We start from the raw sequence: 21,572 nt of genomic DNA on the forward strand, positions 1-21,572 counted from the left end.
TCCTTGAACTCCTTTGCGATCCATTCCGATGGGACTCACCGATCGAGACTGTGAACCAAAATAAAAATATCCTCCCACTCTTTTCGAGAGTCAGCCAACACCTCTTCAAGGAACTCGAGCACCTTCAAGAAATATCATTGGAGTTGCTCCAACTCCGCCGGCAAGATCCGATGCTCCATCCAATGGGATTGCTGTAGCTACCTCTACACAGTACAGGCCCAAGTCCTTTCCACCTGGCTCGGCTCCAGCAAGGAGTGGTCACTCTTGCTCTAGCTTTTGCCCTTGTCTGCCATGGAAACCCCACAAACACAAGCACCCACCCACTGTTTGATAGAAGGCCACAACGACGGCATGATTCTTAACGTAATCACCCAATCGTCCGAAGCACATGAAACTACTAAGCCCTCTTTTCAGTTTTCAACAATTGCCTCTTTTTCCCTTCACTTTCAGCAAACCAAACAAATCCCAAGAGAAAATTCTCTTACCAGATTTCCAACAATGCGTCGGTACCTGGGATGAAAGGGAGATGTTTATCTAAAGAGAGGGAGAGAGAAACGTATTGGGACAGAATCCTTATTTATCTTGAATTGCTGAGTAGGAGACCAGTCCCTTGGTTTATTTATGTTTGTTTCATTTCCTGAATGGAAAAATGGGTTCCCTCCCTTTGTTTTCATAAAAAAGTAGAGTGGGATTCCAATCAACCATGCATAAGACGATATCTTGTCAAGTGATTCTCTTTAGGCAGGATCTCTTGTAGGTACGGAAATGGCTAATCATAATAATGTTTAAATTGATTTATTGGACTTTAATCTTACAAAAAATAATTTGCTTGATTATTATAGTTTCCTTGAGACAATGATCTTTCTATCATCATAGTGCTATAAATTAATTTGTGCACTGTAAGTTTAGGATTATGTTCATCCAACGTGAATTTATTAAAAAAATTATAATTAATTATGTAAAAAAAAATTATCACATCCATATATATTCTTTATGAAATCAAATTGCCTCTTGATGTATATAGCAACAAATTTCATGAATACGATAATCAAAATATTTAAATTTTTATTATAATTAAAATTTTATAAAAATATATTTTAATATTAAGCAGATGCAAATTAAGATGCAAAATCAATGATCACATTGTATGAAATTAGAATGCACATATAGAAGTAAAATAATTATTTAAATTAGATAGTAAAAATAAATATCAAAGATGTCTGAAAATAAAAGATAATCTATTATGCTAAAATTTTTGCTAGAAGAAATTTAATAGGGTCCGATAAAAAAAAAAATTCATAAAATTGAGATTCTTTAAAATTATCAAAAAAATATTTTTAACGGTATAATAATTTTGAAGGTAAATAGGAAAATGGAGAATTATAATACTAAATGACAAACTAGGAAAATAAGCCTAACCGCTGACTCTACTCACGAGTTCCAGCCGCCGAATAGAAAGCGGGCTCGGAGACCGTTCTTCCCCCAAAACTCTCTCTCGCTCGATCAAACCCCCGCCGAAATCGAAGAGCGAGAGGCAGCGAAGAAGAAACCAGCCATGGAATACAGCGTCCTCCTCTCTCACCTCCGCGCCAACCATGCCACCCTCTTCTGCTCCCCTGTCCCCATCCCTTCCCTCGCCGACCGCCACCACCGAAGACTTCTCAACTTTCCCTTCTCCTCTTCCTCTTCTCCCAAGGTCCCCCTCTTTCCTTCTGTCTTCTTTCCTTTTATCGGTTTTCTAATCGTGTTAGGGTTTCTCGATGGATGGTTTTGATTTCTTTGATGCGGTATGGTCGGGATGGCATTTGCGGTTTATGAAAGACTCGATTTTGAATCGTCTTCTTGCGCGAAATCTTCGATTTTTTTGTGCCAAAGGAAGCATCTTTGGAGAAAAACTAGTACATTGAACGATGATTTTGATGAATAGAAAAGCAATTGCCCTTTGTTAACTAATCCAAGAGGATTAAGACTGATGCCCTTTGTAGTACTAGTGAATGTTATATTAATCCGAGATTTAAAGAAAAAGTCATGCTGCTATTGCTTCTATTCTGGATTCAGTGAGGATGGCACTTGACTAATGACTATACTTCTCTTTTAAATCCTATTGCTGCAGTTACCTATAAGTGAATTAGGTTTTTTAATCCCCAAGTCACCACTGAGCTATACTTCCTGAATCAAAAATTATTTCTTTTAATGCTTTATCTGTTGTATAATATAATAAAATGAGTTTATTGAGAATAGTTTCCTTCACGTGGGTCCTATTCCTATACTTGGTTAGTGGAAGCCTTTATTTTTATCTCAAGTTTTTGATGCGTTTTGTGAGTTATTTTCTTGATTTACCCACATTTGTTTCTAACTTTGATTCCAAATCAACATCCCGCATCATGTTTTATGATTGCGTGTGCTGTAGCATTTCTGGGATATTGAGCTTTTCTGCTTGAAGTGTATCAAATAAAGAGGTTTTACCAATTCGCGAGCTCCTTTTACACCAACATTTCCTATAATTTTCAATGGCATCGAGAAATGATTTTGCCAAAGGATTGTAGATTTTGTTTAAGGATGAAGCATAAGCTTATGATTATTGACTAGTTCTTAATGTAAAGTGTTGGTAACTTTCTAGATGTTAAAAGTTTATGTCACAGCACGGAGAAGTCTGAACGTTCTTTCTTTCTCATCTCTGCAGACTCAAAATCAGCTTCGTTCCATGTCATCTCTTGGTGTAGTGAGTTCTAACATGACAAAATGTGAAGCAATGGGGGCAAGTACTTACATGTATGTAGTTGAGCATTGATGCTCTTGTGGAATATAGCATTATTGCATGCAAACTATCTGTGATGTTTTTCTCTTTCTTTTGTTCTATTATTGCCCACAAGATTTCCTGCATAACGTTCTTTTTTTAGACCCACACTCCCCTCATGAATGTGCTAGTTTTACATAGATGTGGATAGCAAGTTGTCTGTATGCAATCCTTAAATAAAAACAATCTCTTGAACTTAAATTGCTGCTAGTGGCTCATAGAAATACACAACACTGATATTTGGACGTGTATCAGGGTATCTGGTTTAGCAAGGGGAAAAGACGGAAGGATGTGGGCATGTAAAACATTTCTTTCTTAATTACAATATGTTGTAGCTTTTAAGAATATTAGAAAATTATGAAATAGACTGTAAAATGCATATTGTTTACCTTGTTTATTATATAAAGGGAGGCACAACATCTTATCTTGAAATATGAATATCTTCCGAGGGGAAGGTCTTACTGAAAGTATATTCCAAAATATAATTCCATTGTTGTTCAACTTCATGCTACCCTAGTTCCTCTATTGACGATGCATTCCAGTAATTTTGCTCTAAAATTTTGTTTCAACTGACTGCTTTCTTAGCTCCCCTACAGGCAAAAATATGAGTGTTATTTCCATCTCATCTGTCCTTTTCTTGGGATGTGTTTTCCATCACCATCTATCAACCCTTCACATTCACTCTTTACACATTATATTAGCACTCGATTCTTTGTTGAGTCCTATCCTTTTAACTAAATGCCAAGTTTAGATTTTTTTTTTTTTTAGTGTATATTTTGCATGTAGCACATGGTGTTGTTATTCTTGACAATAATCAGCACCATATTATAAGTGGAACTTTTGAGGTCCTCATCCCCTACTGCAAGAAGCTGTGGTGTTGACTTTCTTAACAGGTTATTTTTCCTTTTCAAATGTGACATCTCTTGTTGTCCAAGTGTTCTGATTAGAGAACTACTTGGTGGATCAAGCAAGATGAAAAAACTTCGGATGTTTTGAGCCTGCCATTTAATCTTTACGACCTCATGATATAGTTAAAGAGGGAAAAATGAGGAGTCAACAGTCTATATAAGATCAATATACTGGTAAAAGAAACCTTCTAGTTTACTCTTGTTTTTCTTTAATTAGTAAAAACTCTCCACAAATAATTATGTATGCATGCATGCTTATGTATAACTGTGCTTATGTTTGTGCAGACATGTGTGCATGAATGTGCACATGTGCATCATATTTATCCTGCTTTTTCCTCCCCTTTCCATCAAGAAGATGGAACTTTACTCATATTTGGTTTTCCAATTTTGGGCTGTGAAATTGTGTACTTTGGTGATGTGAACTTATTGTGAAGTTGTCAATGGAATGATTTTATCTGAGCTTGTCACATTTTTCCCTTTCAACTTGATTTTTTATTTGAGAATCACACTCTTTCTGTATGAACAATGAATATTCAAGTTTTGAAAATGAGAGGTATTCAAATTGACAAATTATTTATACTATGTATTCTTTCTTGTGCCTCTAATATATCTTTTTGCTTTATCTCAATTGTTGGTGGTAATTAATGCATCTCAACAGGGAAGCTTCTGAAGCAGTTGATTTAAACTGGGAAGATATTGGATTTGGATTAGTGCCAACTGATTACATGTATATCATGAAATCTTCTCCAGATGGAACATTTGCAAAAGGTGAATTGCAGCATTTTGGTCCCATTGACTTAAATCCAGCCTCTGGAGTCTTAAATTATGGACAGGTTAGTGTGGCTGAAGTACTTATTGTTTTTATGTACTTATCTTGTATAACAGCAGTGGCACTTTGTGGAATCATGATGGCTTGTCTAAGCATGTCTGGCTTTGTTCATCCAACTTGTCACTACATTTGTTTTCCATACCATTGAAATGGCTCTTATAGTTTATGGGATGGTAATAAATATTTGGAAGAAACTTCATGTGCGTGCCTTTTGCCAGAGCTTTGATTAAATGTGATTGGTAGCCACCATGAATTTCCTACTCTGTGTTTCAAAATTTATAGTCCATGCAAAGGAACTGGTCCTCTGTCTTGCCATGCTCTGTCATTAATTTCTTGCCCTTGGAGTTATGAGAACTAGCATTTAAGGCCATCTGCATATTAAATAGAGAATGACATTTAGTGCATTTGCATCATTTCAAACTGTTTATGTATAGCATGTGACATCAATATCTTCTAAGATCAATTCTCTACAATTCTTTTATCTAAAAGAATGTTAATACCTTGTCTTTTTAGGGCCTGTTTGAAGGTTTAAAAGCATACAGAAAAGAAGATGGATCAATTCTGCTATTTCGCCCAGAAGAAAATGCTTTACGGATGAGGATGGGTGCAGAGCGTCTGTGTATGCCTGCACCGACCGTCCAGCAATTTGTGGATGCTGTAAAGCTAACTGTTTTAGCAAATAAGCGCTGGGTACTGTGCAATGTCGATGTTGCAATTGATGGATATGTTCATCTTTTGTAATCCCAATTTGTCATAATCAGCTTTAATCCTTTGATGCAGGTACCACCTACAGGGAAGGGTTCCTTGTATATCAGACCACTGCTTATGGGAAGTGGCGCTGTTCTTGGTCTTGCACCTGCTCCCGAGTATACATTTCTTATTTTTGTTTCACCTGTTGGAAACTACTTTAAGGTTAGTTAAAGTACTTTTCTTGTAATTTGCTTTTTGAGGCATAAAAACCCTATATTTTATCACCAAAATGTTCTTGAACATTATGGTAGCTCTATTGCTTCTGGTATAGCGTACTTGTTTTCATGTTTTCTGTGGTTTTTCATTGATTTCTTTTATGACATAATTATTCCTCATCAAAAATTATATTTACTTCTGTCAGGATTCTGTTTTGATCAGTGATTATCCTTTAAACATACATTACTGATATTAATTGGCAGAGAATGCTTTGTTAAATTACATTTTTACAACCATTTTCAGGAGGGTTTAGCACCAATAAACTTGATAGTTGAAAATGAATTCCATCGCGCAACCCCTGGTGGAACTGGAGGCATAAAGACTATTGGGAATTATGCTTCGGTAATTGAGCCTTGTTACACAAGTCTGTTTAATATAATAATTATCAACTATAATTGGGTCCTATCCTTCTTTCATATCTCAGATCCTTTTATGGTTTATGTCTTTCATATGTTGTTGCAAGCAAACTTATGTAGACTGCTATGACCATAATGTATGTGTTTATGTATTGCTTTACTTTTAATGCAATATACATGTATGCTTCACTCTGTGGCTTTTTCTTGTGCATAAGTATGGATGTTGAACCACATGTTTAATGGATGTCAGATACTTCAATCTACAAATATAGGCCATGTATAGATATTGGCATTGGTATTGCTGTGCAACATTCTATGTATATATGCACACATGCTTTAAGTGTGTTTGGGAACCTAGAGAAGAATCACATTAGATATATAAAAACTTATACAATAGATTAGTCCAGAATGGTACAACTAATCTACAATGGAGTGGTCCAGCGGTTTATAACTATGTTCTTTGCATTTCTGGAATTATGTATATTAATAAACCAGTGGTCAAAGGACATAGAATATAGATAGATAGATAGATACATACATACATACATACATACATACATACATACATACATACAGACAGACAGACAGACAGACAGACACACACACACAGACACACACACACACATATATATGTATATACATATATACACATATACATATGTATATATATACACATATACATATGTATATATATACACATATACATATGTATATATCTATATATATGTATACACATATACATATATATATGTATATGGATATACATATATATATGTGTATATATATATATGTGTATATATATATATATATGTATATATATATGTATATATGTATATAAAAACAACTTTGATACTTTGAATAGTATGACCTTGGACACCTTCTTTCATTTGAAGGAATATATAAGGACAAAATGGCACCAATAGTTGTACAAGTGCTAATATGATACATAATTGGTACATTGGATGGGTTCTGAGGTTTTTAGGTCCTATAGGAAATGTAAAGCACAATGGAGAGAATTGGCAAGATTTTATAGTTGAACGTGATCGTTGCTGCTTCTGGTCATGGTAAGAAATCTTTTTAAAATTTTAAAGTCTGATTTCCTTCCCAAATCTTAGAGATTTATGTAGAGAGCTTATTCAGGTTATGAAGATGAGGAGATGTAACATGGAAATCAAAATACTTCTGCTTAATTGAATTACCATGTGCAGAAGTTTAGTGCATATCATGGGTAGGGTATGCTTTGATTGTTTCTGGATATCTTTTCTAATCTTGTCTGAGTTAGATTTGGAATCAAAGTAATCAGGTGTTGATTGGGCTCATTTTTAGGGGCAATAGATCCATGTCGGGTAACTTCTTTCACATGCTGTAGATTAACAAAGTCCCTTTTTGGCTTATATGTAGGATAATGTCATGCACAAATTTAAGATCACATTATGGATAAAAATTTAGTTCTTGTATATCAGTATTGCTATATCTTCATTTTGAATATGTAATTACCATTAAACAGTATTTGACTTACAATCTATCAAGTATCAACAATTATTCTTTTTTATGGAAGGGGAGGGCGGAATAAAGCAGAAAATTTTAGTGCTTTTCTGGTTGCTTTTATTATTTTATGCAATAAATACATTGGGAGGAAGAGCAAGAAAAATTCTCAGCAAAAGTAATAGTGAGTGATGCTACATTTCCAACAATTAACTTTTTTTCTCTCTAGCTGATTTTTAGCTTATTGAGCCTTATTCTGCTCTCTTGGGCATGTTAATGTCAGTTTAACCATACATTTCTTTGTTCTTTTTCTGCTATTGAGATTCATTTTCATTTCTTGCTGGAAATTAATATGCTGAGTCAATTAAATATAGCCATTGTTAATTATCAGTCTTTTGTAAAGCCTGACTAATATATTTTTTTTTTTCACATGTGTGCTTATTTCCTACATTCATCTATTTATTTTTATGTAGGTGTTGAAGGCACAGAAAATAGCTAAGGGGAAAGGTTTTTCTGATGTTCTGTATCTTGACTCTGTTAACAATAAGTACCTGGAGGAAGTTTCATCCTGTAATGTTTTCATTGTGAAGGTATGAAAATCTGTAACTACCAAAAGAGAAAGGTATGGAAATCTGTGATTTTTGTTTGCTTGTTTCTTAATGGCATTCGAATGCCTAAAATGTTGCAGCTGGTGATGTTCTTAGTTGGCAGTATTCGCACATAAGATGAAGAGTGTGAAAGGAACCACTCAATTTGGTTTCCTCTAAAACGTGTATCATTCATAGGTGAACTATAAAGTAGCTGATTGCATGTACTGCCTTTATCTATGTGGGTTTGTAGGGTTCAGGATTTCCAATAAACAGTGGATCAATAATAGGTAAACTGTAAAGTAACTGATGCATGTACTATCTTTATCTATATATTGTTTTGTAGGTTTCTACTATTTACATGTTTAGAAACTTGAAGGCAAGCGATGGCACATGCCTTTTACACTGAACTTTTGAGGTCTGTCGCATGGCAGGATGTCCATTGTCTGGATGATGTACAAGTTACTGATCTAGCTTATATATCTTATTTGGTCATTCCTGAAGATGTGATCAATATTGTGCGATTAATCAATCTCATAATCCCATTAATACTGTTGGAATATTACTACCTCCAGAGATTCCTTTTCCTGTTCTTTTACTGTCATCGGACTAATATTGAGAAAGAGATGTGGAAGAGTTAGTTATGATGTTTGATCAGCTGTTTCTGTCTCTTTTGTCTATGCTGAATTGAGTAGCCATCCAAACCAAAATGCCAGCATAGGATTCTATACAGGCACCCAGGATGCGAGACTTTGTTCTTGGGTCAACTGCTACCTGCCTGAAAATAAGACTCATATATTGACTGTGGTATATCAAGAAATATAGACTAGCTGCTCAAGAATAAGACTCCATTGAATTAGGTAAATTGAGAAAAAGTGGATCAGAGATTCTAATTGCCTGTACAGAGTTATTTTGCTAACCGTCTCAATAGTTTGTGTGTGGCTACTTTGATCTATTTGACATGGGACAAGTCTCAGGATATGATTCTAGATAAGAGGCAAAGATTTGATTTTTTTTTTTTTCCTCTCATTTTTTCAGCACTTGGATCATTAGATACTTCTATATTTTTTTCTTTGTATTTTATATTTAAGTGCATCATAATTTCTATGTAACATGTAGTTTTGTTGTGCCTTTTTTGTGGCCAAGGGCGGCAGCTCTTCATGCTTCGTTTTGGAATTTGACTCTTCTCAAGTTCAGTCTCTCTTTGCTGATTGATCTATTTTTGTTACTTATTCTTTGAACTGCAATGACTGCATCTTTATTATAGGATAAAATTATATCAACCCCAGAGATCAAAGGAACAATCTTACCTGGTATTACAAGGAAAAGTATAATTGATGTTGCTCGAGACCAAGGTTACCAGGTATTTGCTTTAAATGGTCAATAAATATTTTTATATTGAAGATATTCTTAGCACACAGTTTCTCTTGATTAAATGGTTCTATCACCTTTACAGCTATATAGGGATTTGTTTTATAGCTTTCACTTTTATATTTGCAGAGCTCAGTTTGACATTTCCATGTCATTTACCATATGATTAAGCATTGTTTCTTGGCATTCGATTTACCTTTAGAAACAGTACTATTTATTGCTAGAAATGGACCTGAGCCAGCTCGAGGTCCATTGGACCAGGTCTATTTTAGGTTGGACCTTGGGCTAGGCTTCAGATTGTTCGGGTCAGGCTCTAGCCTAGAAATAAGACATGAATAAATTTCAGGCTGGCTAAGGCTGATGCTTGGCCGAGCCTGACAATGGGCCTAGTTTGAGCACAAAAATCGGTCTGTCTCTCTGTGTTCTTTCTCCCTCTCCAGTCTCTCTACTCTCTCCCACTCGGTCTATCTTCTCTCTCTTTGCTTACTCTCCTTTCTCTACCTCCCAATCTCTCTCTCCCCTCTCCCCCACTCAATCTCTCTCCCCTCTCCGCTCTCTCCTATCTCCTCCCCATCTCCCTTCTCTCTCTTTCCCCTCCCACCCAATCTCTTTTTCCCCTCTTTGCTCTCTCTCATCTCTCTCCCTCCCGATCTCTTACCCTCATCTCTCCCACCTGATCCCTCTCTCTCCCCCCCTTCCTCCCTCCCCTTCTCTCTTTTCTTTGTGCTCCGTCCAAATCTCTCTCAATTTCCTCTCACTCCTGACTCTCTCCCCCCTCCCAGTCTGTCTCGATCTTCTCTCTTGCAATCTCTTTTGCCTCTCCTTCCTAATCTCTTCTCCCTTTATCCCTCCCGATCTCTCTCCTTTCTCTCTTCTCCTTCCATGTTCTCTCTCTTCCTCTCTTTAGATTTGTGCTGGAGCTTGGAGGACAAGCTTGGGCCTAGATCTAGGCTACCCACTTGGGCTTTGGACCGAGTTTGGGCTAGGGCTTCGTGTTGGAATTTTGAAAGAAATTTCGAGCCAAGGCTTGAAACCTGAAATTTTTTTTCGAGCATACACGAGCTTCATAGAAACCTGACCCAACTTGACCTGATTCCAGTCCTAGTACTGTCTCAAATATGTTGTTGGTTAAGGCTAACTAATAAAAATTCTATCCTTTCGTATTTATACTTCTTGATAATGAGTACAAAACGTTGCAGGTTGAGGAGCGCCTTGTATCACTGGAAGAATTGCTTGATGCTGATGAAGTTTTTTGCACAGGAACAGCTGTTGTTGTATCACCAGTGGGAAGTGTAACATACCGTGGAAATAGGCAAGTACTTTGTCACGCCCTGGTTCTGGTCAATTCTTTTGCTCTTAATTGTTTGATCGTTCATGCCCTGATTGATGGAAGAAATGTCAAATGAGAATTCTCCCAAATGGAATTTCGGGTCCAAAAACTTGTGATAGCAAGGCTTGAAATGTCAGAGACAATACTCAAGACTGGTTCCTTACCAGTTCGATACTATATTAACCATGTGATATGCCTCTTGGTGCCATCATAGCAAAATAGAGGTGTAAGGCCATGTTTTAGTATGGGTACTAGTATGGGGGGTGTGCTGGTACCTGTTCCTTACCAGTATGATCTGGTATGGCTGGTGTGGACTGGTATGCATTGGTATTTGAATCCTTCTAAGACAGATCTATACTCTATTGGTTGTCCTCTCTATTTGTTATCATTGCATCCAATGTATTGTAACATGATGCTTTAGAAGCAGCTGCTAATCCAATTTCCCTATATATAGAATAATCTCTTGTAATGCTGAAGAGTCAATGTAAATCCTGTATAGCCGGATGATGTCTTGTCTGTGGATGTGAACTTTGTGGATTTAACAAAACATAAAACTCTGAACCATGGTCAGTTATGACATTGCTGTGAAATTTCCTTTTATGTGGCAGTGTGGTGTTAATGTAACTATTATATTTTGTCTGTGTTGTTCCTGATATTCTAGGATTCATGTAATCATGTAAGGCACATTCTTAGGTAGATATAAAGAAGGTTTGGATGAGAAAAGCTACAACCCTCAAGAAGTAATGAAAAATGAAATCTGAGAATGAAACTGGATGTCTATGACTTGAAACAAAAATAACCCTTTAGAGTAGATGCTTCTCTTTATTCGGAAGGCTGAATATTTCCTTTTGAACACATTTATACAATTCAGATTCCTCTATATCAATATTATCTACAGAAGGTTCAGTGGTGGTGTTATCTAATCAGCTGTGTATGTTTGTTTGGTTTATATGATTTGGTACTTGGTAGCATTAATGTATTCATGACAGAGAAATGCTTCATTTACTCTGTGTTATGAGAGAACTGCACAAATGCATTGTGAAACATGAACTTCTTTAGAGTGGACCCACTATTGGTTGGAATTTGGGTTCCTGGAACGTGTGCATTCTTAGCATGGTGTCATTTATGAAGGGTTTAATTTTCTAATGATGTGCATGTGTCTTATTTCTGATTGAGGAACCTATTATATATCTTTTTGTAGTAAAAATTGCAACAATAAGGGCTGTAAGTAATTTGTGTCGAAGAATTGCTACTATTTGTATCGAGCTTGTAACATCTTTCTGATTCGAAATTGTTTCAGGGTGGATTATGGGAACAGGGGAGTTGGTGCTGTATCTCAACAACTCTATTCTGCACTAACAAGTCTACAGATGGGTCTTAGTGACGACAAGATGGGATGGACTGTGCAGTTAAATTAAGCGCTGCAGAGTATACGAGGACAAATAGTTGTGTGAAAACCAGCTCTATTTGTTGATTTTAGTGCTCTGATTCCTTTCTGTATCAATGCTGGGAAAGCCTTTTTCTCCATGATAGTGTGTGATTACTCTGGCCTGCTCAAATCAAATGCCCAAATATTTGCTTTTCTGTCTGTATGCATCCTGCATGGTAGAGCATATTGACCATGCTCAGCAACATCTAGCCTCATGCCAGCTATTGGAAACAGACAGCTCTTTTAAACTAAGTTCGAACTTGAAATGTGCTTAAGTCTTGTATCGTTATAGTTTGTTGATCGTAAAAATTTCATCAACCCATCAAAAGATGTGAGATATGCTGTATTTGGATGTATGGTTAAATGTGATCATTTGTAAGTTTGGAAAGCATCTAAAAGGAAAGTTATGATCTATATAGATATTAATTTGAATTGAAGAGAATCAAAGTATATTAATTGAAAATTTTGCCAGAATTTTTGATTTACTTGTAATGTATTTGTGCCTCCATTCCTCTAATAATTGCAGCAAAAGTTAAACTCCAAAGTTAACATAATTTTAAATTTTTATTTTTTTCTTGGGGAGAGAATTGAGAGGGAATGTGTCCGCAAGCATATTACTTAAACCCTTTCTCCCCTCCTGGAATTAGATTCCACTGTTTATGGTCTCCGGACTGGGTAACTATGAGACAGGCTTTTCTTGTCATGGATGTAATCTGCTTTTGATCCTATTACCTTCTTGCCGTGTGTGTTCTAATGTTTGTTTTTAAATCTTTCAGTACCAACATGAGCCTCTACTGAGAACATAAGGTTTAAAATGACTAATCTGCTTTCTCCCTTGTCTTCATGGATTAGACTCCTATTCACATCAGTCACATGGAGTTCTCAATAACAGCTGCAGAAGAGCTGGAAAAGATTTCTAATTTTGGTTTTTATGAAGGCAAGCAACCATCCAATCAAGTTGATTACTCCACAGATGATTTAAGATTTGTGTTTCAATTGGAGTTGGCACATAAGGTTTAGAGAGTAGACTCAAGCTAGGATTTTGACAAGCATTCCACCAGGAAGTGCAGGGTTGGAATCCTGTTATTGTCTACTTTAAAAACAACAAATAGATATTAAGAGTCGTTTTCTTCGATATTTTGATTTCAAATACATTTGAGAGACAAGTTTTCATTGCTCGTCTGTTTCTGGACTAAAAAATAGAGTAGATCAAACCGGACGTCTGAGGCACCCACACCCCTAAGACTGGATCGGAGAATTATTAATCCTAGGATTGCCATACCTGCCTTTGCTTGTAAGTATTCCTGTGGAAATAAACTCTGAGTTTATATTGGTTGCTAATGTCAGATGGATTTTATCTTTTAAGAGAAGAAATTAGAGTTAGTATTTGATGTGACATAAAGTGGAGACAAGTCTGTTCTACCTTTCGTAGAGAAATGGTAAATCTCAAGGTAAACTTGTTGGACCAGAAAAAACCTACCTAAACTAAGTTGTTCTGCTTAACGGATTGTCGGACTAGAGCTAGGGACCTGCCGCACTCCTTATTCAGACCTCGTACTCAAACATATCCAAAACCAGGCCACGACGGAATACATCGAGCATCTTAAATTGAGAATTAAAAAAGGGGGAACAAATTCAATAGTTACCATGAACCTTGTTTGAAATTTAAGTAGTTCCTTCCTAGGAAGAGACCGTATATGCTACTTATGTTGCTTTTGCTCCATATCTTGACATAATTAATATCTAATGCAATGAGTAATTTTTGCACACCACATGTGGTGTAGTAAAATTGATATGGAATACATTATCCAATTATATTGGACCACGTAGCGTAATTAATAATAAGACAAGCAATTAATGCTGGTCAGCTTTTTTTCTATCAAATTTTTACCGACGAAAATGCTCTTTTCCTTCGTAGAATAAAGAAAGAATAATGTTATTACTTTTTGATACTTTATATAACTTCTTGTGAATATATATGACATCCTAAACAATATATATGATTTTTTGTATCTTTATATGACATTCTGAACAATATATATGGCTTCTTGATGCCTTATATGACTTTCTGTTAATATATATATAATATTTTGAATAATATATATGACTTTCTGTGAATATATATAACATCCTGAATAATATATGACTTTCTGTATCTTTATATGACATCTCTAATAATATATATAATTTTTTAATACCTTATATAATTTTTTATGAATATATATAATATCCTGAATAATATATATAGCTTCTTGTTGCTTTATATAACTTTCTGAATAATATATATGACTTCATGTGAATATATATGACATCATAAACAATATATCTGACTTCATGTGAATATATATGATATCCTGAATAATATATATGGATTTCTGATGCTTTATATGACTTTCTGAATAATATATATGATTTTCTGTAAATATATATGATATTCTGAATAATATATATGACTTTCTGTGTCTTTATATGATACTCTTTTAGTTATTATGACTTTCTGATGCCTTATATGACTCTCTGTTAATTATTATAACTAACAGGATATCATATAAAGATACGAGAAGTCAGATATATTATTCGGGATATCATATATATTCACAAGAAGTCATATATATTATTCAAGATGTCATATATATTGATAGAAAGTCATATAAGACATTAGAAAACCATATATGTTATTCAGGATGTCATATATATTCACAAGAAGTCATATATATTATTCAAAATATCATATATATTCATAGAAAGTCATATATATCATTTAATATATCACATATATTGACAGGAAGTCATATAAAGCATTAGGAAGTCATATATATTGTTTAGGATATCATATATATTCATAGGAAGTCATATATATGATTTAGAATATCATATATATTCACAGAAAGTCATATAAGACATCAAAAAGCTATATATATTATTGAGTATGTCATATGAAGATACGAAAAATCATATATATTATTTAGGATGTCATATGTATTCATGAGAATTCATATACGACATCAGAAAGTAATAACACTATTCTTTCTTTATTCTATGGAGGAAAAGGGCATTTTCATCGAAAAAATCTTATGAAAAAAATATTAAGCGACATTAAATTTTTATTTCATAATTAATTACGCTACGTGGTCCCATGTGATTGGATGGTATACTCCATGTCAATTTTGCTGCACCGCACATGATGCACAGAAAATTTCTCCTAATGCAATTCTCATATAGAGATTGTAATGGGCTCAATGCTCGAAACTAATTTGATTGTGTGATGAAGTGGTTACTATTGCCACAGAAATGTAGTGCTTTGACATTTAGATCCATGTATGATGTTTATGGCTGCATTTCGATAAAATGCTATGTTAAGTCTAGCTCTTTCTGTAGTGGCCGAAGTGGCCTATATTGACCTTGGTAATCCTCTTAGATCAATGCTAATGATAGCATATTGCTCGCAGTACTGTATCCTGAAGTCTGTTAATTAAACAAAATGATAATGATAAGCAACAAGCGTTGTCCTACCTGAGAAGCCTTATCCTATCTGCATGGAATGGGCCCTCAAAATTTGTGGCAAAGCACGGTAAGCAAATGTTACTGAGAAGTGGTTGACAATGGATCACAAAACCAGAGAAGATGGCTCCATGAATGGATTGACAAGTTTTCACAGCCAGTATCTACTTGATATCAACTTGTTCGTGGATTGAATCAATCTTTCTTGTAAGCACTTCAGAGTTTGTCCTGCAAAGTGATAGATCCTGGTGGTTTGCCACCAAATTTTCAAAAATGGGAAAAAGGAAAATGAAGGATACTCGAATTTATAAAGAAATACCAGACAAGTTGGTGAGTGCCATAGCTTTACAATTCAGGGAAAAAAAAGGAAAGCAAACTTCTCAAAGATCACGGCAAATTCAATAAGCACAAACTTAAGGGAAAAAGGAAAAATATTTAAAATATCGATTATGTTCGTTAATGCAGAAATAAGAATGTGAGAAATAACTGTGCCAAACAGGGCAAAATTTCATCACCGATAACAATATATGATATTTTAAAATTTAGATTTTTTATGAACAACTCGTCTAATGTAATACCCGGCTCAATTGGGTCCTGAACCAAGCCCAACACAACAACAATAACAATAACAACAACAAAAGAAAAAAAAGAATGGAACGAAGAAGACTCCTGCTAGGAGTCTTCTTCCACCCAAATCATCGGAGAAGTCGAATCCGAGGGGGATTCGACCTTCCCTCTACTTTATAAGACCCCCTCTCCTCCTTCTAAACAACCTATGATGTTCATCGGTCTCTCTCTCCTTTCTCTTTGGTTTCTCCAATTGAAATCGAGGCCTTTCGTACCCATGCTCACTGAAAATTGAAGCCGACAATATTGTTAAAGCCCGAGGTAAACACCAACCCTTCTTTCTCATCTTCTTGTGGCCTTGGATAACGCCGTCAGCCATCGAATTTGCCGAATAATCCACAAAAGTAAAAACCCCTATTTTGCTCTGTTCGGTTGGACCCTTTCCTCCTCTTTTTCAGCCACCAGCACCGCCGTTTGCGGTGTCTCACCCCTAAGATAGGATCCTCATCTCTCTATCCCTCTTCCTCAAGAGGTTTTGGCCACCGGCGACCAGCCAATGATCGAAAAACTAGAGAGAAAGGGGCGGTACCCTATTTTTTTGATTGTTTCTTGATTTCTCGCCGGTCGAACCTTGCTGCCGGCCTTTCTTGCTCTGTCACCGTCGACCAGACACCGCTGTCCCTCGTAGGAGTTGAGCCATCGAGCCCCCCTCGATCCATCCTCTGATCGATTAGGAGGAGAAAGAAGAAAAGAAAGAAGAAGAAGAAAAGAAAATGAAAAAGAAAAGGAAAAAAAGGGAAAAGAAAAAGAAGAAGAATAAGAGAGAAAGAAAAAAAAATAGAAAAAAAAGAAGGAAAGAGGGAATTTTCTCTCTCTCCTTCCTCTCTCCTCTCTCTACCTTTCTCTCTCTAATTTCTCTCTATAGATTTTTTCTACTTTCTCTCTAAATTTTCTTTCTCTAGGGTCTTTTTCTCTCTCTGATTTCATCACGGATGCTAGGACAAATTTGAGATGAAAATAAGATAATCTGAAATTGCTTCGAAATTCATGCAGTAGATTGGATTTCAGCCTGGTCCTTATTCAAATTTATAACATCGATCATGGTTAGTTCATATTGAGTCACCTTGATATGACCGTTGATGATCTTAACCATTATTGCTTTATCTAAAGGATACGAAAATTCTCTCTCTACTTTCTCTCTCTAAAATTTTATCTCTAGAATTTTCTCTCTCTTTATGAATTTTCTCTCTCTAGAAGTCTTGTGGACCAATAGAGGGTCCAGATACTCAGACAAATCTCGATTTTGGATAATCCTAGGAGAAGTCCTGGATTTATGTTATTAAGATCGATTATCGATAATTTCTTCATATATGATTTTTATATTTGATCAGGATCATGAAGAGATACGATTGTTTGCATAAGATGTCGAGTGAAATATCTTGTTTTCAAAATTTATAAATTAAAGAAGAACATTGATTTCTATACTTGGATCAGTCACTAGTAAAGATAAGAATTTTGTATATGATCACCATTATATATGTTATTTTATCGTTGGTCTTGCATCATTGATTTTGCATCGTTAGATTTAAGATCGATGAATTTGCTATATCTGAGACATCGTTATTTGCTTATATAATTTTTGAGCATGAGTATGTTATGTCAATATATATATATATATCAATGGTTGATGGCATGATTATATGGATATGATATATCTAATTTGATCACAGTGTAAATCGAAATTGATTTGGTGAAATCAATATATAATAATTAAATGAAAAAGAGATATGGTTTGGACTAGCTTTGTCATGTGGAATAGCCCGCCAAGAGCTTATGCCTGGACAGTCCGTCAGGAGCTTTTGTCTGTGACAGCTCCTACTGGCTTATACATTGATTAGCCGGTCAGGAGCTCATGTCTGAGACAGCCCGTCAGGAGCTTATGCCTGGGACAGCCCCCACGGGCTTTTATACATGGGACAGCTGGCCAGGAGCTTATCTTGGAACAGCCTTGAAAGACTTATAAGAGAAAAATTATTTGGATGGTGACTGAGGTATAGACTTGGTCAGTCCAAAGTCAAAAAGAAAAAAGGTTAAAGATCATATGATAATAAAAAGAGAAATGAAAGACAAGATATAAAACGATCGTTGAACAAAAGTATTTCACCTATTAACATATGATGATGCATCTCTTTTGACAAGACAGATAATTTATAGATGTTTGCATTATTCTGAATATTGAACATGAAATTTTATATTTTATTATTTATTCTTATTTTTAGATTATATTATTATATCAGTATGAAATGAGAATTTTTACTGGACTGTAAAGCTCATACCTCTCCATTTCTCTTTTTCTTCTCAGAGTTACAGGATACTTATGGTTGGCTTTGGTATGGATTTGTGAGTGAACGGATGCATAGATAGAGTGTCATGATATCTGATCAAAGGATTGAAAGAATTTCAGTTGTAATTATGTAAGTTTTACTAGTTATTATTGAAATTAGATATTATAGATGTTGAGGTTGTAATGAAATATTTTTGACCTTGCATATTCTTTAGGACATGCTCTAAGGAGTGTGCGGCCATCACGATCCGATTCAGGTGTTGGGTTCGGGGCGTGACAGAATGGTATCAGAGCTCAGATTATGATCATTTGAGGATTATGATAAAATGATTAGGATATGACAAAATGATATTAGAGCTTAAGTTTAAGTCACTAGGAATTATGAAGTGATATCAAAACTTTATGTAACATCAATAGGATGTGACAGAATGGTATCAGAGCTTAGGTTATAATCATTTGGGGACTATGATATAAGTGATTAGGATGTGAAAGAATGGTATCAGAGTATATGTGATATCGGAGCCCTAGGACTTTCTATAAATAAGTCTCCCCCCTCTCTTAAGACTCTCCACCGACGATCTTCGAGCTTGATCTCTCCTCTTTTCTCTGTTGAAGCCGTGGCCTCCCATTATTGTGTTCATTGAAAATCGAAGGTCGAAAATACCATTGGAGCTCAGGTAAGGCTCCGACCTTTCTTCCTCTCCCTCTTTCCTTTCTCCCCATGGCTTTAGACCCACAACGACAGTCGGGCTCGTCAAAAAATTCATGAAAAACTGAACCTCTATTTTGCTCTGTTCGGTCAGGCCCTTTCCTCCTCTTTTTCGGCCATCAATGCTGTCGTTTGCGGTATCTCACTCTTAGGATAGGATCCTCATCTCTCTATCCCTCTTTCCTGAGAGGTTTTGGCCGCCGGCGACCGGCCAATAATCAAAAAATCTAGAGAGAAAGTAGAGAGAGAATTTAGAGAGAGAAATTAGAGAGAGAAAGGTAGAGAGAAGAGAGAGAAAAGAGAGAGAAAGGAGAGAGAAAAAATTCTCTCTTTCCTTCTTTTTTTTTAAAATTTTCTTTTTTTTCTCTTTCTCTTTTTCTTTTCTCTTTTTTTTCTTTTTCTTTTTCCTTTTCTTTTCTTCTTCTTCTGCTTTCTTTTCTTCTTTCTCTTCCCGACCGAATAGAGGACAGACCGAGGGGGGCTCGGCTCCTACGAGGGGCGGTGGTGTCTGGTCAATGGCAACAGAGCAAGGAAGGCCGGTGGCGAGGTTCGGCCGGCGAGAAATCAAGAAACAATCAGAAAAATAGAGTACCACCCCTTTCTCTCTAGTTTTTCGATCATTAGCTGGTCACTAGCGGCCAAAACCTCTCGAGGAAGAGGGATAGAGAGATGAGGATCATATTCTAAGGGTGAGACACCGCAAATGACGATGCTGGTGGCCGAAAAATAAGAGAAAAGGGTCCGACAGAACAGAGCAAACAGAGGTTCAGCTTTTCATGGATTTTTCGGTGAGCTTGATGGTCATTGAGGGTCTAAAGCCATGGGGAGAAAGGAAAGAGGGAGAGGAAGAAAGGTCGGAGCCTTATCTGAGCTTCGGTGGCATCTTCGACCTTCGATTTTCGATAAACACAATAATGGGAGGTCATGGCTTCAATGAAGAAAAGAGGAGAGATCAAGCTCGAAGATTGTTGGTGGAGAGTTTTAAGGGAGGGAGAGACTTATTTATAGAGAGCCCTAGGGCTCCGGTGGTCCTAAGACTTTCATTCCATTCGAGATTCATCGGAGAAGAAGACTCCTATCGGGAGTCTTCTTCTCGTTCTGTTTTTTTTTTTTGTATGGGCTTTGGGCTTCTAGATTTTTAGGCCTGGTCCAAGGCCCAAATGGGCCGGGTGTCATATTCTCCCCTCTTTCAAATAATTTTATCTTCGAAATTAAGTTATGTTATTTAAGATATATTATATATATATATATATATATATATACATGCATCATGTCATTCTCACGCTTCCAATAATGTCTTACATATTATTTATTTCTCATGATCTTGTTATAATAAAAATTATTTGAAATCTCAAACTTATTCCTTCTTATTGATTTCTCAACTTTTTCGAAGAACATAACATTTTGGACTAATAACAGAACTATTAAGCTATTAACAATATACTTGAAATGTCTAAGATTCTTCTTGTATTATCTACAATGAAATAATCTACTAGCAAAAATTATTGACAAATAATCTGATTAATCAGATTGTAACATCTTTTCATTATTAATAAAATCCTTCCTTATTTGCAACTAATGTATTCCATTATAATATCTTTTGAATCAAGAAATTAATAATTTTAATCAATTTAATCCACCATACTTTTGCTGCGTATTGGATCTTAATTTATCAAATTATATAAGTTTATTGAAAGATAAAAATATCTTTGTATGTTAGATCAATCAAAGATAGATTCAACTTTTAAATTTTATATAAAATTAGAGTAAAATTTTAAAATTTTTTTATCTTTACTATCTTTGGATAGAGCATATCAAAATTAAATCTTGATCTATTTCTATGTTTAAAATCATTGCATAAATTTCATCACTCTTAAGAATCGACATATCTAGAATCAATTAGAGTTAATCTTAAATTTATTTTATAATCATTTAGATAATGTTTAAATCAATCTTTTTTTTAAAGAATTAACCTTATAATTCAACAACATTAGAAGAACTCAAGCCAACATCCTTGTAAGTAGCATCAACTTGATATTATTCTTATAGAGCTCTCTTCATCACAATTCTTAATATTAGTTGATAAATCCTATACAAAATTTTATCCCTTGTATAAGTCATTCAAAATTTAACACTAGCAAGATATCTTAGTTCAATTGAGAAATCCAAACTCTGAGTTGAATAATTAATACACTCTACTATCTTTAACAATTATAAAAAAAATAAAATTTTAATCCAAAGATGGTAATACGAATTATTAAAATTTCATCATAATATAATATCATGCTGTAACAAAAACTAAATTTCTCATTCAATTTAACAACAATATCAAAATACCTTAGATCCACTTAGAAAAGCAATTTTTTTTTTGGATTTGAAATTCAATGCAACTT

At 35.2% G+C, this 21,572-nt stretch overlaps 1 protein-coding gene across 1 annotated transcript; it reads left to right on the forward strand.

Annotated features, from left to right (window-relative positions):
* The first annotated feature begins 1,418 nt into the window (after positions 1–1,418).
* On the forward strand, positions 1,419–12,333 carry LOC140853264 (branched-chain-amino-acid aminotransferase 5, chloroplastic-like). Its single transcript, XM_073247662.1, has 10 exons — positions 1,419–1,696; positions 2,684–2,772; positions 4,364–4,538; positions 5,048–5,224; positions 5,315–5,446; positions 5,744–5,842; positions 7,815–7,931; positions 9,196–9,291; positions 10,499–10,611; positions 11,930–12,333. Exons 1-10 carry the CDS (start codon positions 1,556–1,558, stop codon positions 12,045–12,047), a joined length of 1,257 nt encoding a protein of 418 aa, XP_073103763.1. The 5' UTR covers positions 1,419–1,555; the 3' UTR covers positions 12,048–12,333.
* Positions 12,334–21,572: the final 9,239 nt, after the last annotated feature.

Source organism: Elaeis guineensis, chromosome 13 (assembly GCF_000442705.2).
Source record: "Elaeis guineensis isolate ETL-2024a chromosome 13, EG11, whole genome shotgun sequence".
In the NCBI taxonomy this organism is placed as follows: Eukaryota; Viridiplantae; Streptophyta; class Magnoliopsida; order Arecales; family Arecaceae; genus Elaeis; species Elaeis guineensis.